Source organism: Fukomys damarensis, unplaced genomic scaffold, assembly GCF_012274545.1.
Source record: "Fukomys damarensis isolate Sample0158 unplaced genomic scaffold, DMR_v1.0_HiC HiC_scaffold_19, whole genome shotgun sequence".
Taxonomy (NCBI): domain Eukaryota; kingdom Metazoa; phylum Chordata; class Mammalia; order Rodentia; family Bathyergidae; genus Fukomys; species Fukomys damarensis.
The window spans coordinates 55,107,318-55,133,829 of record NW_022900931.1 but is presented as its reverse complement, the minus strand read 5'-3'; the positions used below and the strand labels follow the sequence as shown (position 1 = coordinate 55,133,829).

The following is a 26,512-nucleotide window of genomic DNA, read 5'->3' as shown; positions in this document are numbered from 1 at the left end:
TGGGACCCCAAGGGCTCATTTTATTTTGCCAGCAGCATCTGTTTTCTGCTTTTGCCTGGGGCAGAGCAGAGGGTGTTGAACAGCAGCAGTCCCAAGGCCAGGGCTATGCCCATGAGCAGCACCAGCTTCAACTTCAGAGGAACGAGGTCTGCCTTCCTGGGCAGGGCCTGGGTCTTGTTTTCTCTCTTCGGAGGAGCCAGCAACTCCAGGGTGGCCATGGGGTTGAACTGGGCTACTAACTCCTGTTCTACGAAGCACCTGTAAATGGCCGGCTGGAAGATCTGCAGCTGCTGGCCGCCAGTGGCCAGGTTCAGGGTGCTGTTGTAGCTCTTGCCTGAGAGCTCGTTCTGCCAGGTCAAGGGGATTTTGTTAGCCTCCCAGCTGATGGGCCTGCAAGGGAGACAAAGTCAGTCACAGGGTCTCAAGGAGAAAGGGGAATGGCATGAGAAAAGAGGTGGATATGGTGGCCCCTTTGCCCAGCTGGTATTTAGCAGGGCCGGGTGGGGACTGCATAGCTCCCTGCCATGGTCTTCGTCACCAGTTGTGACCTGGGCTGAGGCCTCCAGCTTCTTACCTGGAGGAAGAGGGTAATGATTGTACCTACCTCCCCACTAACCTGTTGGAGGAATGAGAAAGAACAGTTCCTAAGTGATGGGCTGGCCTGTTTTCCTGTCTGGCCTCACCTGCTCCATTCCCCTTGTTTGCCCTGCCCAGCCATACTGGTGTCCTAGATGGCTCTCCAACATGCTGGACACAGCCCTGCCTTGGGGCCTCTGGTCTGGCTGTTCCCTCTGCCTGCAATGCTGTTCCCTCAGTATACACAGCTCTCCACCACCTTTCATTCTTGCCCCAAATGGCTTTCTCAGGGAGGCCACCCCTGACATGCCTATTTACAATTTTAATGTTCTTTACTCCTGTTAGCCTTCATCATCATCTAAAATACATTTTAACTGGGGATATAGCTCAGTGGCACTGCGTCTGCCTGGCAAGCACAAGGCCCTATGTTCAATCCCTGGTATCAAACCAAAAAAAAAAAAAACACCTAAAATACATTTTATTTCTCCCTGAGGGCAGTAGTGCTAGTCATTTCTGTCCTTCACTGTGTCCATGTATTTAGAACAGTGCTGGGCATATAGACAGGCAGGGAAAATGTGACAATAAATGAGTTGAGCGCACAGTGTACCTAGCATGGTCACAGAACAGAGGTGGTTCTTACCAGCTAACATTGGGATAAGGCCAAAAAATCACAGAAGCAGCAGCTGATCCCTACATAAAGCCTGGTGTCAGACCGGGCTTTTTTTTTTTTTTTTTTGGTACCAGGTATTGAACTCTGGACCTTACACTTATGAGGCAGACAGAGGAACCACTGAGCTAAATCCCCGGCCTTACTCGCCCTCTTAAACCACGATGACCCCAAGAGGCCATGGTGAGCGAGTTGGGAAGTGGCCCCCTCTAATTCATGTCTTCCCCAGAACCTCAGGATGGACCCTGATTTGGAAATTGGGTTGTTGCAGGTAGAACTAGGTTAGAATGAGGTGCTAAGAGAATAGGTGGCCCTCGAAGCAATATGACCAGTGGCTTAAGGGAGACGGAGAGGCTATCGAGAGGTGAGGACATGGGGAAGGCAACCAAGTGATAGGATGGAGACAGAGCGAAGAGGGAGGCAGCCACAAGCCGAAGAAAGAAGGTCCAGGGTGCCCCACCACTACAGAAGCCAGGAAGAGGCAAGGAAGGGCTCCCCCAGCACAGGAGAGGGAGCACGGCTACATCGACACCTCGGGTTCACACCTGGGGTACACAAGAAGGAAACCCAGTAGAGGAAGGGGAGCCAGATTTTACAGCGTGTGCAGCTGCAGGGCTCCAGAGGTTACCCGGGCTCCATCTTACCAGTGTTCCACGCAAGAAAGGCCTTCGTGGGCATCTAGGGAAGGGTAAGAGTGCCTATGATCAGGTACATGGTATACAGGGTCTGAACTGCCACTTCCTGCCTTGGTCCCTCGGACAAGGACTATACCCTCAGAACCACCATTTCCCCTTCTATAAAATGGGTCTCTTCTGAGTCCACAGCACCAGGGGCAGGGAGGGTGAGGTGGGGCAGTGAGGTTGCTTTTCACAGTGGCAGTTTGTCCAGGCCCTGGCTACTGTACCTAGTGGGGCAGGGGAAATGGTAGGAAGAGGAGGTGAAGGGGAGATCTCCCAGAGGATCCACGCAGGAGAAAAGCATATGAGTGTGTGCTGTGACAGGCAGGGCCCTGGAACAGTTCTGGGGTCCTTTCCCCCAGGGCCTTTCAGACCCTTCCAGATGAGGCAATGATCTCTCGGGACCTGATTTGGGGGCTATCCCACCACATCCCATCGCTCCGCTCGAGCTCTTCCTGTTCCAGCTCTGACCACCCTGGCTATCTCCACCTTGGACATTGGGCTCCCTGAAAGAGAGGCCTGACACTACTGGCAGGACCAAAAGAGCTTGTGGGGTGCCTGAACAGAACCCCCACCATGCCCAGGCTCTCCCTGGACCAGCTGGATTGGGGACAGGGGCAGGGGTGGTACCCAGGGCTCATCACCTGTAGATGGATGCTAAGGGGCAGAGGAGTGACAAAGATTCCAACTCCTCATTAAACTGGAAGCTGTCAAAGATGACATAGCCCAGCTGGGCAAATGGCTCGTCACTGCACTCCACGAAGCAGGCTTCTACCTGAAGCTCAGGCCTCAAGCGGGAGGACCAAGATGGGGACTCCGCCAGGTAGAGCCCACAAGGCATGGGATCATCCAGCAGCTCCTCAATGTAGCAGTAGCCCAGGCGCTTGCGCTCGCCGGGCACTCCGCAGCGGTTACAGTCCTGCCAGGGCTCCCACCGGGTGAAGATGAGCTGAGCGCTGCCCACATGCAGGCTTTCGTTCTGCAAGGGCTTCTCCTCCAGGCTGTTGTGTGTAATGTGCAGGGAGCGGACGTCCTGGAAGTCAATCTCGAACTGGGTCACGTGGCTGCTGTTTTCCTCCCAGCAGTGGTAGAGGCCTGTCTGGGACGGCAGGGGGTTGCTAATGGCAAGATCGCCGCCCGATGTTATTTCCATGTTGGAGGCCATGGAGTTAATGGCGCCATTTTTTTTGCTTATGAAAAAGGAGTAGTTCCAGTGTGCCCGAGACAAGGGGCACTCAAGGAGGATGTCATTGTTAGACAGCAGGGCCAGCTGACATTTGTGGCCCTCGGGACAGCTGACAAAAGGGTATAAGCCCAGAATCGGCACAGAAAGGCTGAGAAGCAGCCACAGGGTGCTCAGCATGGTGACTGGCACGGTGGCAGTGAACTGGGCACCAGTAAAGACATTTGTGAGGTCACCATGAGCTCGGGCCTCAGGTCTCCGCAGTGAGATGAGCAGCAATCTGCTGCATGGGCTGTGAGGGCGTTGGCCCCTTTTGTTTTGTAACAAGCTGACCACCTTCCTTAATTTTTCTGCCAAGCACAAATACCACAGCTCTCTCACACTGCTTGGGAGCCATTTTGGACAACAAAAGCACACCACTGTGAAACCAAAGAATAGACCCCAAAAGACCCTGGCGTGCCAGTGGACTCACGCGATACCAGCACTCCGGTAGGCTGAGGCAAGAGGATGACAAGCTTGAGGCCCACTTGGTCAACCTAGGGAGTTAGCTCTGAGCTGGGGGTGGAGGTCAGTGTGAAGGCCTTGGGTTCGATCCCCAGCCCTGTCCCTCCAAAACTGTTAATAGGTCACAAAAAGGTTGCTTTTGAACATCATGAGAGCTGAACAGCATGAGCACTGGACCAAGAAAAGCAGTCTTGTTTGTTTGACCTCTGCTGGGAGCAGGCACATCGGAGGACTCTGGTTTTCCACTACCCGGCACCAGTCTGCAAATGGTGCTGAATGAGCTGTGGCCATGGCTTTTGGAGTGACAGAGAGATGCCAGGGAGTAGGCAGATCCATAAATCGGGAGCCCTCAGATAGGCAGGTCACCTGTAGAGATAACTGCTCAAGAGAAAAGCAGCAGGGAACGGGATAGAAAAAGAGAGTGGTGTGTGGGTTAGAGCTGCTTGGTGGCAGGTGGCCCAGCTGTCTGGAACCCTCAGAGGAAGTGAGGCTCCCCATGCACCTGCAAGGACTGCCACAAGTAGTCTCGTGGCTGCCTTGCTCAGGAGTCTGAAGAGCACAGAAGTCAGAGCGATGAAAGAGGAGAGGACAAAGGAGGGGTGGTGGGCTCAGAGATTCAGCTGGGTCTTTGCTGTTCATCTACCTGGCTCCTTCAGTCTGGAGGCTCTCCGTCATGTCTGCCCTGAGTGGGGACCACTGCAGGCTGCATTTGGCCAGTCTCCCTGAACTGTGTCCTCGATGGTCTCCGATCTACACAACCATCTAGGGTTTTTGTCTGCATCCCGGGACCCTAAGAATCCCCACTATCTAAGACACGATGAGGTCAGTGCCTCTGATGTTTTCCCTCTATCTCCTCTCTGTCTCTCTTTCAGCCTAGACAGTCTGTTCTAGAAAGACAGGAATGAAGGTGAGGCTGTGAGAAAACCTACTTCCAACTTTTATTTCATGTAGGTGGGAAGTGACAGGTTGGCTGGATCTGACCTGAAGGAATATTTTGATTGGCCCCCCCATGAATACTTTTAGAATATTTAAATTAGGGACCAACATATGGATCCAAGAGACTGCATGCGAGAATCCACATTCCCTGATAGTCTTGAAACAATGTAGGCAAGACTTCTGTTTATTGCTATAATCCAGACCAACACTCTCATTAATAACAACTGTAGGGGCTGGGGATTTAGCTCAGTGGCGCTGCCACCTGCCTTGCAAGTGCAACGACCCGAGTTTGATCCCTAGTACCAAAACCAAACCAAAACAAAACAAAAAACCTGTAGATTTTAAGGTAAGTATGATGGGGTCTGGTGATTGAGCACAAGGTTAGTGCATGGGATCCTCAGAGTTCAATCCCTAACCCACACATGAAAAAAGAGAATTTTGATGAATGTGGCTGAGAATGATGACAAGAAGTTTGAACCTTTACAGAAGAAAAATAAAATGGAAAACCTAAATTAAATAACAAATGTATTAAATTAAGAATTCACTGGAAGGAATAACAATGTATTTTTTAGCTATAAAAGGACAGAGGGTTAGTGAAATGAAAGATAGGGCAGTAGAAAAGATACCTTTATTGGAGCATGCTAGGGCAAAAGTAAAAGGGCTGGGGATTTAGGTCAGTGGCACAGTGCCTTCCCGGCAAGCGCAAGGTCCTGAGTTTGATTCCAGGTACAAAAAAAAAAAAAAAAGAAAAAAAAAGGCAGAAGTAAAGAAAACACAAAAGAGTGTGAAGCAGGTATATGAGAGATGGTGAAAAATTTTCACATACATGTAAATGGAGCCTCAGAAGAAAAGAAGAAACAAGACTAAAATCAATATATAAAAAGATAACTCACTGAAACCTTTAAAACTGCCAAGCGTGGTGGCTCACACCTGTAATCCCAGCACTCGGGAGACTGAGGCAGGAGGATCACTGTGAGTTCGAGACCAGCCTGAACTACATAGTGAGTTCCAGGTCAGTCTCAACTACATAGTGAGAACCTGTCTCAAAAAACCAAAAAAACAAAAAACAAAAAACAAAAAAACCCAAAACCAAAACAAAACAAAACCTTCAAAACTTACAAAAAATCAGCCAGGTGTGGTGGTGCACACCTGTAATCCAGCACTCTGGAGGCTAAGGCAAGAGGATCCCTGTGAGTTCGAGACCAGCCTGGGGCTACACAGTGAGTTCCAGAGCAGCCTGAACTACATAGTGAGACCCTGTCTCAAAAAACCTGAAACACAACACAACACAACACAACAAAATACTTACAAAAAAAAAATCAAACTACAAGATAAAGATCTTTGAATCCCACCCAGAATGTGCATAAAGAAAACCATTCCTAGGTATATTACAGGAAAATACTGCTGAAAACCAAAGAAGGCAAGAAGGTATCTTTAACATTCCAGAGGAGAAAAAGTTATTTTCAAAGTGATGAACAGGGGATTTTTAAATAGAGATAATGGAAGCTAAAAGACAATAGCGTGACAGCTTCTAAGCACTAAAAGAAGATAAGTCCCAATCGTGAATTGTATACTACAGTAAAACATTCTTGATTGGTGAAGGGAAATTTTCATGTGTGTTTCCAAGTGAAAAGCTAGAAAATTCAGCGTGGCAGAGCACACTAAAGTAATACAAAAGGAAACTCCCCTGGCTGCAGGAAAATGATCCCAAATGGATACAATGTAATGGAAAAATGAAAAGCACCAGAAGAGTAAGTTTAAGTATAAAACTAAATTAATACAATAATAATGTAAGGAGAATTTCTTGGGAGTTTAAAACGAACATAAAATTTAAAATACTTGAGCACAAAAGCATCACAGAAGAGGAAAAAATGGAGCTACAGGGTTATAAAGTTTCTGCATCATGTGGGAACACTTCTGGTACAAATTGATATTCTAAGGAGTAGAGAACCAACATCATAATTTATAGAGTAGAAAATAAGGGAGTGCAAGTCAAATAAGCTAAAAGAGGAAGAAATGGAACAACAACAACAAAAATAATAATAAACACTTAATGAAACCAAAAGCAACAAAATGACAGGACAGGTCCAAAGCAAATAGGGAGATGGTAGGTTGAAACCCATATATATGTGTAATTACACTAAATAAAAATGAACTAAATAGTTCAATTAAGATAGAAAGATTTTCATACTTAACTCCGAAACAAAAATCTAAATATATACCACTTAAAATACATTATTCTTTTTAAAAAATTTATTGCTTATTGGTGCATTTTAGGTATACAATTGTTACATTCATCATTGGGATCCTGTATCTTTACAAGACTTATCTTGGTTCTTATTTTTCCCCATTCCTCAGCCCTCCCTTCAGCCCCTCCACCTTTACACCTGTTTACCTCCACCTGTGTACAAAAACATTGTTTCCCAATTCCTTTCACAATAGCACCCCCCAAAAATGAAGTATCTGGGAATCAACCTAACAAAAGAAGCAAAAGATCTCTACACTGAAAACTATAGCACTCTGAAAAAAGAGATTGAGGAGGATTTAAGAAAATGGAAAGATGTCCCCTGCTCCTGGGTAGGAAGAATCAACATGGTGAAAATGGCCATACTACCAAAACTGCTATACAGATTCAATGCAATACCAATTGAAATCCCAACACTATACTTCACAGAACTAGAAAGAAGAATTCAAAAATTCATTTGGAACCGTAAGAGACCTAGAATAGCAAAAGCCATACTAGGCAACAGACGCATGGCAGTGGGTATAACAATTCCCAATTTGAAACTATACTACAAAGTCACTGTGATAAAAACAGCATGGTACTGACAGAGAAGCAGACCTGGGGATCAGGGGAACAGATTGGAAGACACAAAAAACAACTCCAGATGCACTCAGCTACCTCATCTTTGACAAAGGAGCTGCCAGTCCCCACTGGAGGAAAGATAGCCTCTTTAATAAATGATGTTGGAAAAACTGAATCTCAACCTGCAAAAGATTAAAATTAGACCCTTATCTGTCACCATGCACTAAATAAAATCCAAGTGGATTAAAGATCTAAACATAAAAACAAAAATACTAAACTTGCTGGAAGATAAATTAGGCAGAACTCTGGAAGACACTGGCATAGGAAAAGACTTTATGAATAAATCCTCAGTAGCACGGGAACTAGCAGAAAGAATCAACTACTGGGATCTCATCTTATTAAAAAGCTTCTGCACTGCAAAAGAAAACATCAACAGAACTACCTACAATGTGGGAAAAACTTTTTACCAGTTGCTCCTCAGACAAAGGACTATTATCCAAAATATATGAAGAACTCAATACAACCAGCCCCCACAAATATAAAGACCCAATTCTAAAGTGGGCATCTGAAATGAACAGACATTTCTCAGACCAATAAATAAAAGCAGCAAGTAAATATATGAAAAAATGCTCCACATCATTGGTCATTCAAGAGATGCAGATGAAAACAGCACTGAGATTTCACCTCACCCCACAAAGAATGACTGCTATCAAGAAATCACACAATAACAAATGTTGGCGGGGTTGTGGGGAGAAAGGAACCCTTCTCCATTGTTGGTGAGAGTGTAGACTGGTGCAACCACTGTGGAAGTCAATATGGAGATACCTCAAAGAACTAGGATTAGAGGTTCCATTTGACTCAGCCATCCCTCTGTTGGGTATCTTTCCAAAAGAAGTGAAAGAATCATACCACAGTGATATATGCACACCCATGTAATGGCACAGTTTGTAATAGCTAAAACTTGGAAATAGCCCATCTGCCCATCAATTGGAAACTGGATGAAGAAGATGTGGTTTTTCCACAAAATGGAATACTACTCAGCCATAAAGAATGAGAAAGTAGATTCATTCATAGTTAAATGGGTACATTTTGAGGATATACTTCTAAGTGAAATAAATAAGGCACACATATGCAAATACTGAATAGTATCTCTGGTGTGAAAAACTATAATAGTACACAAGATCCTAATGGGACACTTAGCAAATTGGAAGAAAAGGACCAAAGGTGTAGGGACAGTGAGAAGGATAGGGAAGGGGGAATAAGGGAAAAGGAAAAAAATATGAGAAAATGTAAAAATGGAATTAAAGTGTTTGAAGGGGGGAGGGGAAGGGAGGGTGAAGGGAGGGTGGGGACAAGGGGAAAAAATGAGAGCCAAGACCTGGCATGTAAAGGTACAAGATCCCAGTAATGAATGTAACTGTACTGTCTACCTAGAATGTACCAATAAATTAAATTAAAAAACAAACATTTTTTCTGTGCTTTTCCTTTTCTCACATTTTTTCTTTTCCCTTTTTTCCTTTCCCCTATCCCTCCCACTTCCTCTACTCTTTTAGACCTTTTCTTCATATTACACAATATCACTTAGACATTTTGATCCTTATTTACACTTTTAGTTTTTTACACCAGAAAAACTATTCAGTATTTACATGTGTGTGACTTACGAATTTCACTTAAGAGTATGGCCTCAATGTGCATCCACTTAGCTATAAATATTTCTAGTTTCTCATTCTTTATGGCTGAGTAGTACTACATTTTATATAAAAAAAACTACAGCTTCTTTATCCAGTCTCCAGTTGATGGGCAATTGGGCTGTTTCTAAATTTTAGCTGTTACAAACTGTGCTGCTTATAAATATGGGTGAGCTATATCTCTGTGGTATGATTCTTTTAATTCTTTTGGGAAGTTACCCAGCAGAGGAATAGCTGGGTCAAATGGGACTTCTAATCCTGTTTTTTTTTAAGTCTCTCCATACTGATTTTATTAATTTGATTTGAACTGGTTTCATACTGATTGCATGAATTTGAGCCTTTGCTTTTCTTTTGGATAAGGTTGGCTAAGGGTTTATCAGTTTTAGTTATTCTTTTGAAAAACCAACTCTTCGATTCATTGATTTTTTTTGTATCATTCTCTTAGGCTCCATTGCATTGATTTCTGCTCTGATCTTTATAACTTCCTCCCTTGTTTGAGCTTTGGGTTTCTCTTGCTTTTCTTTTCTAGGAGCTTAAGATTCACCATTCGGTTATTTATTTGAGCTCACTGTTTTTCCTAGTGTGGGCATTCACTGCTATGAATTTCCCATGTAAAACTGTCTCATTATATCCCATAGATTCCTGTATGTTATACTGGCACTGTCATTATGTTGTAAAACCTGTCTAACTTCTTTAATTTCTGCTGTGACCATTGGTTGTTCAGGAGAGTGTTATTCAATTTCTATGTGTTTGTGAAGTTCTTATGGTTTCTTATGATATTGATCCCCAGTTTAATTGCATTATGGTCTGATAATATACCTGGGATAAATTCAATTCCTTTGCATTTATTTAAACAAGTTCTATGAGCTAACATGTGGTCTATTTTGGAAAATGACATGTGTGCAGCCAAAAAGAATGTATATTCTGATTTTGTGGGGTGGAACATTCTGTAGACATCTATTAAGTCCATTTGTTCAAAAGCTTGGTTCAGTCCTAGTATTTCATTATTGATTTTTAGTCTAGATGATCTGTCTATTTGTGACAATGGGGTGTTGAGGTCCCCAACTACAAATGTATTAGGGCTTAGTGTTTCATGTCCCTTAATATTTATTTTGTATAGTTGGAGGCATTAGTGTTTGGTGCACATATGTTTATTATTGTCATCTCTTCCTCTTGGCTTGCTCCCTTTAGAAGGATGTAGTGACCTTCTTTGTCTCTCTTAGTTTTGGTTTGAGATTCACTTTGTCTGCAAACAAGATAGCTACCCCTGCTTTTTTCCGGGTTCCTGATGCATGGAGAACTGTTTTCCATCCTTTTACTTTCAGTCTATGAGTTTCTTTTTCAAGTAGGTGTGTTTCTTGTATACAGCATATTGTTGGATTTGCTTCTTAATCCATTCTGCCAGTCTATTTCTTTTGATTGGTGAATTGAGGCCATTGACATTGATGGTTATAACTGATATGTATTGACTTATCACTGTCATGTTATTTTCCTGTTGTTGGTTCTTCTTTATTTTTCTCCCTCTCCCTTTAAATTCTCGCCTATTGGATTTGCTCTGTTGGGCCTCATGGAGTTGTGACCTTCACTGTCTTTTTCTAGGATATTTTTAAAAAATTGCTTGGAATGCTGGTTTGGTATTTATGAAGTTTCTCAGGTGTTCTTTGTCATGAAAATATCTTACTTCTCCAACAATTTTGAAAGATAGTTTTGCAGGATACAACAACCTAGGTTGGAGGTTGTTTTCTTTTAAAGTTTGAAATACCTCACTCCAGGCTCTCCTTGACTTGTGGGATTATGTTGAAAAGTCTGTTGTGATTCTGATGGGCTTTCCTTTGCATGTAATTTGTTTCTTTTCTCTAACTGATTGTAGTATTTTGTACTTCTGCTGGGTTTCCAGGATTTTGATTATTATATGTCTAAGTGTAGATTTTATTTTATTATAACTAGTTGGAATCCTGTATGCCTGTATGTCAAGTTCTTTTGCTCTGTTTGGGAAGTTTTCTATCATTAATTTTGTGAACAGTTTTTTTGTGTTATTTGTGCTTTCTCCTGCTTTTTTGTGGGCTCCTATTAATCTTTTATTATTCTTCTTTACATCATCTAGGAGCTGCTGGATTGATTTCTCATGGTCCCTTACTATTTTTAAGAGATTTCTCTTTTCATGGTCACTGACTGCCATCCTATCTTCTACATCTGATATTCTGTCTTCAGATTGGATTAGTCTGTGATGTATACTTTTAAGAGAGTTTTTAATCTCCTGGATATCAGTTTGAATCCGTTTCATGGATTCCATTTCTTTCTTATGTTGGGCCTTCATGGTTTCCATTTCTTTCCTACACTGAGAATTCATGGCTTCCATCATGGTCCTGAACTCTTTTTTTTTTTTTTTAATCTGTTTCTTTTCTAGAGTCTCTAATCATATCTTTTATCTGGGAAAGTATTTCTGTTTTGAATATTTCTGGAGCCTCATTCACCTGTTTTTTTTTTTTTCTTTTTTTCTGGTGCTATCAGTTCAGATTGTCTAGGTGGTTGATTATCAGACTTTTCCATCTCATTTCCCCAGAATTTGCCTTTGGTAAGCTGCAAGACTGTGTCTTGTTTAAATGTCTTTTCATTTCTATTATTGTTGTTAGTATAGTCCTTGGTTTAATTCCTGGGTTGATACTTAGATATTACTTATTGTAAGTATCTTTGTTGCTTGTTTTAGAAACCTTAAGGAGGTGTCTTCCAGATATACTTGATCTTTAGGATTTGAGTCTCTAATAACTCTGGGGCAATCTCATTTTTGTTATACCAGGAAAGATAACTGATTAGATCAATCACACTAGCCCAAGTGATACAACCAGCAACAACAAAAGAATCGAACACAGCTTAGAAAATGATACTTTGTGGTTGTTATTAATCTATCACCTTTAACCGTATGAAAGAAAACAAAATCTAAGACTAGCCCAAAATACGTTTATAATGAATAAACTGATCAATATAGTAACTTTACCCTTCGAGATGGGGACTTAGAAGGAGTAAGTTCCTCTTACTATTATTCACTTCTGCCCTAGCTCAGGGCAATGGACTTTAAGACCCGCTGTGCCTTTGCAGTGTAGATGAGGGACAGGTGTAGCCAGGAAGCCAGAGGGGGTGTAGGGGAGTGGAGGTGTGGTTTTGGGTCACTGGAAGGGCCTGCACAGCTCTGGTGGTGAGGAGGCCTGGGTGGGGGAGGGGCCCATGCCGATGGCTTCATGCAGCTCCCATCCTCATCTGTCTGCTGCTGATGGCGATTTTTTTTTTTTTTAAATATACCAGGGATCCAGCTTGGGACTTTGAACTTGCGAGGCAGGCAGTGGAACCACTGAGCTAAACCAGGACCTTGTGCATGCCAGCTTAAGTGCTCTACCCCTGAGCTACACCCTCAGTCCTAGTCTTACCTTAAATAAAGGAATATAGAAAAGTTGAAAGTAAAAACGTGGAATAATATTGTGCAGTATTAACCAAAGGAAACATGGTGTGGCAGCTATATCAATAACAAAAAAGTAGATGCAGCAAAGTCAAAAGTATTAACAGACATTTGCTGAGAGTGGTAGCACACATCTATATTCCCAGCACTTGGGAGACAGACAGGAGTTTCACCCACTGAGAGTCTGAAGCAAGCTTGGGCTACACAGTGAGTTCAAGGCCAGCCTGCACTCAGTCCTGAGTGTTGAAGTAGACAAGTCCACAGTCACAGTTGGAGGTTTTAATATACATCTCTCAATAGCTGATGGAGCGTGAAACCCAAACTTAGAGAAGAACTGAACCCCTACACCTCCCTCGCAAGTACAAGGTCCTGATTCAATCCCCGGTACCAAAAGAAAAAAATGGGAACTGAACCAGATGATAAATAAATGAATGAATCCAAATACATGGAACACTTCAACAATTGTACAATCTACATTCTTTTCACACTTACATGAAACATTTGCCTATGATAAGCATATTCTATGGCATAAAGGAAATCTCAGTACATGCTAAAAGAACTGAATCACACTTTTTAGTCAGCAGAAGCAAGCTGCACATAATATCAGAAAAATAAGAACTTCTCCAGATATCAAAAATTTATGCAATATAATATCTAACTAAGCTAATGAGTCAAAAGAGAAATTTCCAGTGAAAGTAGAAAGTATTTATAACTAACTAAATATAAAAAATAACTTATCAAAACTTATAGGCAAAGTTGTGTATATAAGGGAAATTCATAGCATAAATACTTAAGGGGGAGGGATGAAAATTAGTAATCTAGCAAGCATCTCAAGAAGTTAGAAAAAGAACAACAAAGTTAATTCAACCAATACAGAAAACTGAAATAAGAAAGTCAGAGATCAATAAAGTAGAAAATGAAGTAATTTAAAGAAAATCAACTAACCATGACCATATAGATGAGGGCCCAATCAGGAAGTGGAAATCACACTAGTGTCCCTGTTGGCATTAGGCTCACCATGTTGACATGTGAGGCTAAGTATCTCAGTCTCTAGGTTTTACATCTGAATACCGGGCACTGTGTGAGCAGGGACTAGGCCATTCTAGTCATGACAGTGTCCCAAACATCACCTGATCAAGGCCCAGCTGAGAGGCAGCATCAGGAACTCTTGCCAAATGAACATCCTGACAAGCTCGCCTGCACACACTGCCCATGAAGGCTGGTGGGCTGGAGGAGGAGCCTGGTTTTCTATAGGAGGGAAACCCCAGTCTGGGGGGACACAGGAGTCAAAGGCTGGGTGAGAGCCAAAGGCCCTGTTGATATAGGGGAAATAATAAAATTCCCAACCTGCTAGATGGCAGATACACCTGAGTTCATGTCCCCCAAAACTGAAGAATGAATTTTAAAGAAAAATTTAAGTTACGAGTAGGAAGACTTTATTGAGATCTCAGAAAGAGAGAGAACTCCTGAGAGATAGGAGGGGACCCAAAGTGGGTTTGCTCCAGACCCCCTTCACAGAGGAAATTTTATACAGGAAAATCACTAGATGGGTATAACATGGGTCAAAACCATGATCAACCAATAAGATAACAAGCATAGCCACTTAGGTAATATTGATCCAATGGGGAGGCAGGTCACATAGCAAGTGTGCATGGAAAGAACAAAGAACTTTTGTAGGAAGGGATAGATCAGGAAGTCTTGGTCACCCACTGAGGAGACTGATGTCTATCTAGACTTTATTGGAGCAGATGATGCCGATTATCTTATCCCTTGGAGGGGTATGTAGGCCTGGTCATCCTTGAGGCTTGGCCTCTCACAGATGCGCCTCCGGGCACGGTTGCAATGTGTTTTCATCTTTTGCACTGACTCTTTTGTCTAGGCCTGTCTGAGCACCTAGAATATTTTTACCTTACTTAGCGGTGTATAACACTGTTACCTGTAGATGGAGGCCAAGGGGCAGGTAAGCCACATGCTGTCAGTCAACTTGCCCAGCTGGTAAATGTCAAAGATGAAGTATGGCTGGTCGGTTTCCTTAGCAGGGTTATAGGGCACAAGGCAGGCTTCTACCTGCAGCTCAGGCCTCAAGCGGCTGTGTGCCAGCTTCTCCTCTCCCATATAGAGCCCGCAGGGCATGGGTTTCTCTCCGGGCTCCTCAATGTAGCAGTAGCCCAGGCGCTTGCGCTCACCCGGCACCCCGCAGAGGTTACAGTCCTGCCAGGGCTCCCACTGGGTGAAGATGAGCACCTCGCCTCCTAGCATCAGGGTCTCATTCTGCAGGGGCTGTTGGTCCAGGGTTTTGTGTGTAATGTGCAATGTGGTGACATCTTGGAAGTCAATCTCATATTCCACTGTGAGGGTATTGTGATTGTCCTGGCAGCTATAGAGGCCGGACTGGGAAGGCTGAGGGTTGACCAACAGCAGGCTGCCCCCAGGCAGGTTCTTTGTGTTATGTATTGAACTGATGAGGAAAACAGCCTTCCCTAGAATGGAGGTGAAATACCAGAGTGCCCCGGGATGATCACACCTCAGGACAATATTGTTGCCTGAGAGTAGGGCCCGCCGGCAGAGACTCTTGTAGGAACAGCTAATTGATGAATGGGCCCACAGAATGGAAAAAGAAAGGCTAATCAGCCACAGGGTGGCCAGCATGACAGACTGAGACAACAGGATGACTCTGGGAGCCATGCTGGGCTTTGTGAAGTTACCCATGCAACTCAGGGATTAGCCCCAGGCAGGAGAATGAATGTTAGTCTATGTGCTTTCAGGAATGTAATGAATGTATGTCACCAAATGGTTTCTTGCAGCTTGTAAGGGCAGAAAATTAAAATATCCACAGGAGCTGTGCAGGAAACAAAATGAGTAAACTTCAGTCAGAACAAATGCACTAAAAAGACCAATTATTTATCCTATATATATATATCTTATATATTATGATGAACTGGGAAAAAATGGCTTCTTGTCCATCAGAAAGAGGAGGAAGGGGAGTCACTTGGGAATTTCTGGTCAGTACAATTTTTTTTTTTTTTTTTTTGAACTTGGTTCCTTGCACTTGTGAGGCAAGCAGCAGAACCACTGAGCTAAATCCCCAGCCCTGGTCAATAATTTCTAAAATCCAGTAGGAAGATACTACAAGGGCCTCATATCTTGTTGGTGGGAAAGATCCCTTAATTTTAAGAATTAAATCAGCTCCTTGACTGGGTTGGGGGCTTCCTAAGCTATTCTCTGGCCCTTGTCTCCAGTCTCCAGGGAACTTTATCTTGGATATTCCTGAAGAAGCGTTGGGAGATACGACTTCTTGAGACATCATCCTCCATTTTCTCAACCCTCTTTTCTGTCCTCCAAAATTTGGAACCTAAGAATTCTTGTAAACCTCCAGTCAACTCCATTTATTTTTAAAAACCACAGTTCTGTTCAACTTTCCCTCTCCACGTCTCTCATACTGCTGGTATCTTACAGTTTATCTGGATTCCTTGGAGACCTATATCTTTCACCTGAAAGTGTAAGACTTGAATAGGCTAAAGTGACTCCATGCTAATAGGCCAGACTGTGCTTCTTGATATGCTAATTGCTACCTTGGTTAACAGCCCACCCAGGGGCAATTGGTATGACAAAAGGTGACCCTAGAACATTTCCTGCATAAGATAAGCAATGAATTCCCTGACTCTTTGTTTAGAAAAACCTTATAAAAAGTACCTCAGCCCCTGAGCAGTTGCCTCTCTGAGCTACCTGGCTCGGGGAGTGCCGTCTGGCCAGACTAATAAAGGTTTATTTACCATCTATCCTGGTGTGTTCCTTCCTGGGTTTCTCGTTTCTCAGTCGAGCTCCCGGAGCCTCGCTGGGTGTTAGGGCCCAGCATCGTGGAGGCTTTTTTGGCTGTTCACACTCCGTGGAGTGGAAGTGAGACTAAGTCTTACAAAAGGATTTTCTGATAGGGTTTTCATTCATTCAGAAATTTAACGATAGTTAATGATGATTTAACTAGTGCCGTTCTCTTGAGTTTATGCTTGGCAAAAGAAGTAGAGATTTCTGGGCTTTGTCTTTCTCAATTTTGAGCCAACTTTGCCAATATCCACTCCTAATATCCTACATCCCAACTGCTTCTCCTAAAGCTGCAAATTCTTTCAGGACATTACTGAAATTCCAAAGCATCTCAGGCAACAGTCTCCATCCTCAGGAGAAGGTTGCCTTGTTCCCAAAGTACCTAAGACAGTGCTATTTTGAGTTTTTGTTACAACAGCACCTCATTATTGAAGCTGTTACAAGCTAGCATGAGTCCTTGCTTCAGTGAAAATGGAAATCAAAATGGAGGAAACAGTGTGAATTTACAGGCAGAAGCCTTATTTGGAAAGTAAAAGAAAACAGGAAGGGACTTTGCTTAAGAGGAAGATAAGCTAAAGAGGGCACAGTCCTGATGGAGATTAGGGCAGCCCCTTAACAAAGGAGAGTGAGGGAAAAGGGAATGGATGGACTTCAGTTTGAGGAGCTAACTGTGGCATGGATCTGACCAGACCAGCCTCTTGGCAAACAAGGGAAGAGCCACAAGCTTTTAAGGCACTGCTGAGGTGGGTTAGGAGATGGTTGATGATTATCTCAGGCCTGGTTTGTAGATATGGAGAGATCTTTATGGCCTGAAGGGCAGCTCTGCTCCCTTGAGATGAGCGCTTCTGCCTGGCTACCATCTTGGCTGAGTGGAGGGCTCTGCTGGAATCTGAGGTGACTGGATTTCCACTAGATTTCCAAGGTATAGATTTCTAAAGCGGCTAGAGACTTCTAGGTACTCATTCCAGGGTGGGGAAAGCTGGTAGTTGAGGGTCCCTGCGAATCTCTCGGTGTTCTCAGTCTTGAAGGAGGATGAGATAGGTTAGGTAAATTTAGGGCAAAGAAGCCTTGTATTGCGGGTTCTTGGTAGACACTCCCTAAACATGCAGGCCTAGACATTTCCCTACAAGGAGGGCCAAGCAGGGATTTGACCCCATGTTTTAAGGTAATCAAGGAGACAGATACAGAATGAAGGCAGAGATGTCAAGCTATGTCCTGTTTTAGTTACCCATTGTGTATCTGTAGACAGAAGTAGAGTCACTGTTTTTAGCAAAAGCAGCTTTAATGAGAAAACAGAAATCATGCTTTCAATGAGGAGCAGATTAAGAGCCCAGCAGCCTGTTTGTCTTCTGTCTCTGTGTCCCCAAAGTTATGTTTTTATTTACTATTTTTGTGGTGCTTGGATTTAAATCAGGACCCTCACATTAAGCTCTGCCCCAGATTTTTTTTTTTTTTTTTTTGAGACAGGGTCTCAGAATCACAAGTCCCTGGGTTGGGCTCAAACTTCTGATCCTCTTGCCTCAACCTCCCAGAGTGCTGGGAATACAGATGCGCACCACCATGCCCAGCTAACCAATGTTTTCATTTTTCCTCTAGTTTATTCTTGGAGACACTATGTCAGAGGCATGTTGGCTTCTGAGTTTTAAGGTTGATGAGATTGTTCTGGAGAATGAAAGTAGGGAAGATAACATACCATATATACCATAGTTTCATGGGTAGCAGGTCCCAAGTTAAGGCCTAGGAATGTATCTGCCCCTTGATCCTGAATGTCTCTTACCTCTGCCTAATTCTGGAATCAGTGAAGATAGGCTATTTGATACTATGGTAAGCTTCTGCCAAACCTTAGTGACTTAGAATAACAAATGTCTACTTCTCACTAGTGCTCCACGTCCACTGTGGGCAGCGGTTTCAGTCACAGCTTCACCACGCTATGCCCAGCACATTCACCTACTCCATAATAATAACTGCTTACCCAACTTGCACCAGACACTAGGGATGCAGGCAAAATCCCCGACCTCTTAGAGCTTACCATCTAGTGGGAATGTATTAGTCAGGATGGGTTAGATTGCGCTATGTAACAAAAGAATTCTGGAATGTCAGGGATGTAACACCATTCTTTTTTCATGGTACTGGCTAGTGGACATCTCCACCCCACAGGGTTCCTATCGATACACCTGGAATATCACTAGTTGCTGTGCTAGGAGAAGGGAGGATAATGAGTCGTGCTCTGGGAATTAAATGCTTTGCCTGGCAGGGACCCACATTACTTTTTCTGAGAGGCTACTAATAAAATTAATCACATAGCCCCACCTAACTACAGGGTGGGCTGAGAAATGTAGAGAGACACATAGGATATTTGCTGAGCAATATTGTCTTTATACGGGGAGAGGATAAATGGCAAATGAATGCCTACCACAACCTCAGATCATAGTAAATGCTTTGTGGGGAAAAAGTGAGGAGTGAAAAAAGGGCTAGAGACTACTGGGGATGAATTGTGCTCCCTCCCTTGAAGCGCTAACATCTCAGAATGCGACTATATTTGAGAAAGGGGCATTTAAAAATGTGATTGAGTTAAATGGGGTGATTAGAGTGGATTCTAATCTGATATGATTGATGTCCTCATAAAGGGAGAAAATTAGGACACAGAAAATACACAGAGAAGGGTGGCTACATAAAGACATCGTGGAAGGAAGCCACCTGCCAGCCAAAGAGAAAGGCCTCACAATGAAACCAAACACGCCAACACCTTGATCCCGGATATTTAGCCTCCAGAAATATGAAGAAATGTGTCTAGTATTCAAGCCACAGAGAGTATTTCAAAGAAGTGGTGAGTAATCCCAACACTCAGGAGTCTGGGAAGGAGGATTGTGAGTTTGAAGCCAGCCTGGGCTACACGGTGAGTTCAAGGTCAGCCTGAACTACATAGCAAGGCCCTGTTTCAAGCAAACAGATAGACAGACAGACAGACAAATGGGGGTTGAGAAGAGAAGGCCTTCCAGAGAACTGATATTTTAGCAGATGTCTTTAAAGAGGAGCCAGGCTGAAGTCTGGACTAAGCATACAACACATACAAAGGCTTTGGGGAGAGAATGGTTTGCCATGCGTCGGTCTCCTGAGATCACCAGAAACACACCTGTGAAGTAAGGTGGGGAAAGGTGACTCATGCAGTGAAGCAAGATACCACGCCGTGAGGAATAGGGCAGCGCCTCCACAAGAAGCTATCAAGAGACTCATGGGATTTCGGCTCTGTCATGTGATTGGAGGACGAGTTCAAAGAGGTGGGAAGTCGCTCTGGATTGGGTGCTGTCATAAGCAGGACTAATTCTATCTTATCTAAAAGGTGAGCAGAATGGAGTGAAGCTAAAACTGCAGGTGGCAAAACAGCACTCACAGTAGCTGGGGTAGGAGGATGTTTGGTGTTTTGTGGCTGGGACAATGTTCCTGTTTTCTCTATGTGTGCAGCTGTAATTACAGAACGCACTTATATTTGCGTTGACTCATAGTTACAGAGAGGCCACCTCTGATGATGTCCTGTGAGAACTGCTGATGCTCAGTAGGAGAATACCATGGTCTGAGTGTGAGCTCTGGGACACCTTCCAGCAACACCAAGACCCATTGTTAGTGCCCAGCCAGCCCCCCAGCCTTCAGGAGCTGCTTTCTCTCACACACGTATCTGTGGAACATGCAATAAAGCCTCTTTCTGCAACGGAAGGCTGGTCCAATGGCTTTCTCTCTATAAACCTCAGTTTCCTCATTTTCAGAAAATTTTTACGGCACTGACCACACAGGGTTCTTGTAAGGGTTTGATGCACTGCTGCACGTAAAGTGCTCAGCCAGGATTATTACTGGGGGTGAGCAATAAGGACCCTGTCCTCCAGCTATCAGGGCTCTGTGTCCTCATTGTGGGTTACTGCTTTCAGTCACAGAGGTGCAGACACAGAGACAGGCTGCCATTGCTTCAATACCCACCAACCCGTAGGACTTCCAAAGGACATAAAGGGACAGATAGCTCTGGGTCCTCACTCCTGGACATTGGACACTTTGGGATTAGGACATTCAAAAACGACCAAATACACATCAGAATTCAGAGAGACACTGCACAAGCTCAGGAAAGGTGCAAGCTCAGAAAATCCTAAGCTTTCCACAGACACAGGCTACAATAATAAACAAAACCTAGCAAATACTGGGGGATGGTGAGAATCAGATTTCCAGAGTTACCACCAATAGAAGATTCAAATTTCTATGTTCAACCAAACACAGACAGACACACACACACACACACACTTTACAAAGAAACAAAGTATGGCCCATGATGGGGGGAAGTCCTGAAGAGGGCTCACTAGACAAAGACTTACCTGTTTTAAATAAAGGAAGCGTAGACAAAGACAGGGAAACGTGCTACGAACAAAACGAGGATATCAAAAAGACGACATAAAGAGGAAACAACCACAAAAGAGGAAAATTCTGGAGCTGAAAAATACAATTGCTGAAATAAAAAATTAGAAGGGTCCACAAAAACATATTCAATCAGGTAGAACAAAGATCAATAAACAATAAAACAACTGAAATTATTAAAGTTAAATAGGAAAGAGGACTGGGGATTTAGCTCGTGGTTCTGCCAACAGCCTCACAAACGCAAGGTCCCAAGTTTGATCCCCGATACCAAAAAAAGAAAAAAAAATTTAAAGGAAAGAAAGAAAGAAAAAATAGAGGAAAACTGAACAGAGCCGAAGGGATCTGTGGGACCAACACACATACTATGGGAGAAGAGAAAGAAGAGAGAACTATATCTGAAAAAATAATGCCTGAAAACTTTCCAAACCTGACATAAATCTACAAATCTCAACTGCTCAGCAGATTCAGCTGAGTAGGAAAACCAGAAGAAATCCTCATAGAGATGTATTATAATCAAGCTGTCAAGGCACAGATAAAGAGAGCCTTGCTGGGTGCAGTGACATCTGTAATCCCAGCTCCTCAAGAGACCAAGGCAGAGAGGAAGTGAAATTGAAGCCAGTCAACACAGCAAGAGTGTGTAGAAAAAAAAATCTTGAAAGCAGCAGAGAAATAATGTGCTATATCCAAGGGATCCTCAAAAAGATTATTGGCAAAACTCTCATCAGCATCCTTGGAAGCCAGAGACAGTGAGTTCATACATACAAAGTACTGAAAGGAAAACAAAGCAAAACAATCTGTCAGCCAAGAATTCTATACCTAGAAAAACTATCCTTCAACAACCAGGGAGAAATCAAGACATCCCCAGATAAACAAAAGCCAAAGGAATGTGTTACCACTAGATATGCCCTGCAGGAAAAATGATATTTCAGGTTGAAATGAAAAGATCATAGATAGTAACTTGAAGCCATATGAAGACCTAAAGACCTCTTGTAAATATATATATAGGCAACAATAAAGGCTGATTTCATTGTCATTTTGGCTTATAATTTCATTTTTTATGGCCTACACAATACAAAAGAAAACACATAAAAATCATTAATCTTCGAATTGGGAAAATGGGTAATTTGTGACATCAACAAAAAAGGAGTCACAGTTATACAGGAGCGAGTTTTTGCATGCTGTTAAAGATGGTATAAATTCAAAATAGAGTGTTATAACTTTAGGATGTTATGTGATGAATACAAAGGAAAAACTATAAGAATATACACAGTTGGAAATGAGAAGAAAATTTAAAAATTTTACTAACCCCCCCCAAAAGGGAAACAACATGAGAGAAGGCAGAAATGGATAAACTGAGGGAAAAAACTATAACATAAAAACAAGTAGCAAACTGGAAGAAGTCACTCCTTGTAGTAATTCCTTTGCATCAAAAGACAGTGGATGAATACTCCTAAGTGAAATAAATCAGACACACGTTTAAATACTGCATTGTTTCTCTGGTGTGAGAAACCAAAAGTGGAAATTAGGACTGAGATATATAATGGATGTTGGAAAACGAGAAGACAGTGTTTAAATGGGAAGGGAAACAAGGGAGGAGGGAGGGAGAGAGGAAGGGACAAGAAAAAAAGTAAAAATGGAAAGAGAAAATGGAAACAAAGCTTTTGTACATAGGGAGGGGTGGGGGCTCGAGTGGGGAAAGGAATAAAATAAAATAATAAAATTTATTTTTAGAAAAAGACAGTGGTTTAAAGAATGGATTTTTAAAATGACTCAGCGCATGGCGGTGAACACCTATAGTCTCAGTTATGTGGGAGGATGAGGCAGGAGGACCAGAAGTTCCATGCCAGCTTGGGCAACTTATCGAGAATCTGTCTCAAATTTATAAAAAGTAAAAATGGCTAGTGATATAGCTCAATAGCAGAATACTTGTCTGGCATGTGCAAGGCCCTGGGTTTAATCCCCCTCCCTGGGAAAAAACAAAGCAAACCAAAACAAACCCAAACTATATTTTGCCTACAAGAGAGTCATTTTAGATCTAAAGACACTGATATGTTTAAAGTGAAAAGAATAGTCTGTGGCAATGGTAACCAAGAGAGAGGTGCAGTGGTTATGCAAGTGTCAGACAAAATGGCCTTTAAATCGAGAAACAAAGAAGGGCACTGCACATTAATAAAAAGTTCAATGTAGCAAGAAAATATAATGCTCATAAACATTCACACACCTAATAATGGACCTCAAAATATAAAGAAAAAATTGATAGACTCAAAGGGAGAAATAGACCTCATCTATACAGCCAGCATTACCCTATTATCCAAAAGTAGATGAGGACACCAGTAGAAAAGAAATTTAAATACTAATATCCTTCCTGAACAAAAAGCCTCAACAAAGTCTGAGCAAGCTGACTCTATTAGCACATTAAAGGAGCATCCATCAAGACGAAGTAAGATTCGGGAAGTGTAGTTCTACATAAGGAAACCAGTCAATACAGAACCTGACATTTCCTTTGTTCCTCAATAGAATGAAGGGGGAAAAAAAATCACATATGGTCATTACCATGGCTCCAGAAAGGGAATTTGACAAAATCTAAGACCTCTTCATGATAAACAAAACAAAACAAAACAAAAAACCTCAGAAAACAAGAGGAGAAACTCCTCAACAAGTAAAGGGCATGTATGAAAAGCCTATAGCTAGCATCATACTTAGTACTGAAAAAAAAGTTTTTCTTTTTAAGACCAGAAACAAGATGAAGAGGCTCACTTTTACCATAGGTATTGTGGGGAGATCCACCCACATTTATCAGAAAAGAAAAGAAAACTCATTCAAATTGTGAAGGAAAAGGCCAAACTATCTCTATTCACAAATGACATGATCTTATATCTAGAAAACCCAAAAGACTCCACAAAACACCTACTAGAGTTAATAAGTAAATTCAGCAAAGCTGCAGGGTACAAGATCAACAAACAAAATTTAGTTGTGTTTTTATGAATCAGCACTGAACAATGTGAAAAGGAAATTAAAAAAACAATTCCACATACAATAGTGTCTAAAAGAATTGAATACTAAAGGATACATCAAACCAAGAAAGTGAAAGAGTTTTGCACTGGAAGCTATAAAAGATTTCCTTCTAGAATGATTAAGTAAATAGAAAGATATCCTGTGTTCATATCTAGGAAGACTTAACAAAAGTGACCTACAGATTCAACACAACCCCTATCAAATTTCTAATATCCGTTTTCAAAGAAATGGAAGCAAATCTTCAGACTTAAGTGGAGCTAGAAGAGCCTTCAAATAGCTGAAACAATCTTTGAAAAACAAGAATGGGGCTGGGAATTTAGCTTTTGATGGTGCTATTACCTGGCTCACAAGCACAAGTTTCTGAGTTTGATCCCTGATATGAAAGGGGGGAAAAGACAGAAAGAAAGAAAAAGAAGAATAAAGTTGAAGGACTCACACTTCCCAATCTGAACTTATTACAAAGTCACAGTAATTAAAATAGTATGGCACCATCATAAGGGGAGACACGGAGACTAATAGAATAGGAAAGAGAACCCAGAAATAAACCTTCACATATATATTCAATGACTTTTGACTAAGGAGCCAAAATCATTGAATGGGAGACAGGGCAGTCTTTTTAATAAAGGGTGATGGGAAATCTGGGTATCCACATGTAAAAGAATAAAATTGGATCCTTATTCTATATGTACAAAAATTAAAATGTCTCAAGAGCTAAAACTATAAAACTACCAGAAGAAAATGTCTGGGAAATCATGACATTGGATTTGGCAACAACTGCATAGATATGTTTTCAAAGGCACAGGCAATAAAATAAAATAGATGAATTGAACATCAAATTCAGAAGTTTTGTGCATCAAAGGAGATTATCAAGATATTTTTAAAAAACCTAGAGAAGGGGGAACTGACTGCAAAGTGTATATCTTACAAGGGATTAATTGTCAGAACATATATTGCACCCCTACAACTTGACAAGCTATCAATTCAAAAGTGGGCAAAGGAGGCAGGTGTGGTGATGAATGTCTGTAATCCCAGCACTTGGGAGGCTGAGGCAGGAGGATCACTGAGAGTTCAAAGCCAGCCTGGGCTACATTGTGAGTTCAAGGCCAGTCTAAAACTATACAGCAAGATCTTGTCTAACAAACAAAGAAAAAACAAAGCATTTGGATAGACATTTCTCTGAGGAAGATTTAATATCATTAGCCATCAGGGAAATGCAGATGGAAGCCATAATGAAATGCCCCTAACTAGGTTGGTTAAAATCAGGAAAATGGATAATAAGTGTTGGTGGTGTAGACAAATTGCAACCCTCCTGCGTTGCTGGTAAGAATGTACAAAGGTGCAGCCATTATGGAAAAAAGTTGAGTGGTTCTTCAAAAGGTTAAGAATCAAAGTACCACCACCTGCAATTCCACTCTTAGGTGTATATCCGAAAGAACTGAAGGCAGATATCTCTATATTGATGTTCACAGCTGGACTGCTTACAAAGACAAAAGGTAGAAACGATCCAAATGTCCATCAGCAGATGAATGGCTGAATAAAATGTGATACACGCTGTCTATGTGATCTACAATGGCAGGCTATTCAGCCATAAAAAGGAATGAAATTTTGATTGTGATGTATGTTGCAAAACAGATGGGCACTGAAAACACGTTCAATGAAATACACCGGACACAGAAGTACAAATGTTATATAATTCCACTTTTATGAAGCAATTTGACAGCCAAAAGTAGAATAAATGGTAGTGGCTGGAGGGAAGGGATGGGGGAAATGTTTCATTTATACTGAGGGTGATGAAAAAGGTTCGGGTAGCAGTGATGTGCATATGATATTGTGAATGTAATTAAGACCACTGAAGTTTACACTCACAAATGGCTAAAATTATAAATATTGTGATATGTATACCTTATCATAATATAACTTAAGGTGGTGAAGGCACGTGGACAGGTTGAAATTTTACAAGTGGAGAGGGAAGAGGTCATTGCAAAGGTGACCTCTAAGTGAGGCCCTGAAAGAGATGAAGGACCACGCCGACAGCTCCAGAAGGCTGTCCTGGCAGGACAGTAGCTTGGGCGATGTCCCTGAGGTGATCGGACAGGCAGAGTCAGAAACAAAGAGGAGGTTTCTGAGGACGAAGTTGAACAAGAGGGAGCGGCAGGAGGTGAAGTTAGAGGGGTGATAAGGCCATTCTAAGTATTTTGGTTTCTGCTGGGAGGAGCCATGGCATGGTTTTGCGCAGAGGAATGTGACGTGACTTGAGTACGATGCCGTAAAACAAAACACTCCTGGCTACCTGACCCACCAGCAAGGGTCCACTTCGCAACTTCTCTATGGGAAAACGCCCAGTGTTCCCCAGGATGCGCTTCCCTTCGGCGCCACCGGGGGGCAGCAGAGTCGCACCGAACGCAGCGTACCCTGCTTGCCGCACCGCGGCCGGTTCTCGGTGCAGGTGGCCAGTTCCCGGGATTTCTGGGCGGAAACTGGTCCCTGGCTTTGCGCCCCCGCTTGGCCGCTTTAAGAGCCAGAGTTTCCGGAGGCCTGGCCTGGGGCAAGGGATGGACTGGGGCCGAACCAAGAGTTGAGAGGAGGGGGAGGTGGCGAAAACTTTCGCAATAAATTCCAGCTCTGGAGAGTCCGACTCCCCTCGGGAGTCCCTAGGGGGTGCAAAGCTTCCCTTCCAGGGACTTCTCTTAACTCCTTAAGTGATCTAACTGGGAGGCCCAGGAAACCCACAGCACCTTCCCGAACCAGAGCCTGCCTGAGGAATCCCAGCCGAGCGGAGAGGCAGGCGCCCGGCA

General features: G+C 42.7%; 1 protein-coding gene and 1 long non-coding RNA gene across 5 annotated transcripts; one reads left to right on the top strand and one right to left on the bottom strand.

Moving 5' to 3' along the window:
- On the bottom strand, positions 1-19,656 carry Fam187b (family with sequence similarity 187 member B). 4 transcript variants are annotated; one of them, XM_019207776.1, is made up of 3 exons: positions 19,441-19,656; positions 14,425-15,327; positions 1-390 (listed from the first exon to the last, which is right to left on the bottom strand). In XM_019207776.1, the coding sequence occupies exons 2-3, from the start codon at positions 15,195-15,197 to the stop codon at positions 21-23; spliced, it is 1,143 nt and encodes a 380-aa protein (XP_019063321.1). In that variant the 5' UTR covers positions 15,198-15,327; positions 19,441-19,656; the 3' UTR covers positions 1-20. The 4 variants fall into 4 exon arrangements, with proteins under 4 accessions (XP_019063321.1, XP_010624634.1, XP_010624636.1 ...); XM_010626332.2 differs by lacking the exon at positions 19,441-19,656 and adding an exon at positions 18,280-18,365; XM_010626334.1 differs by lacking the exon at positions 19,441-19,656 and adding an exon at positions 18,337-18,364.
- LOC104863737 lies at positions 3,488-20,855 on the top strand. Its single transcript, XR_780655.1, has 3 exons — positions 3,488-3,592; positions 18,935-19,134; positions 19,811-20,855. It is a non-coding gene; the product is annotated as an uncharacterized LOC104863737 (long non-coding RNA).
- The last annotated feature ends 5,657 nt before the right edge of the window (positions 20,856-26,512 follow it).

Coding starts and splice junctions, on each gene's coding strand:
- Fam187b (XM_019207776.1), bottom strand. CDS start 15,197: ATGGGTAACTTCACAAAGCCCAGCATGGCTCCCAGAGTCATCCTGTTG. Junction 391..14,424: donor CCCTTGGCCTCCATCTACAG/GTAACAGTGTTA, acceptor TCTCCCTTGCAG/GCCCATCAGCTGGGAGGCTA.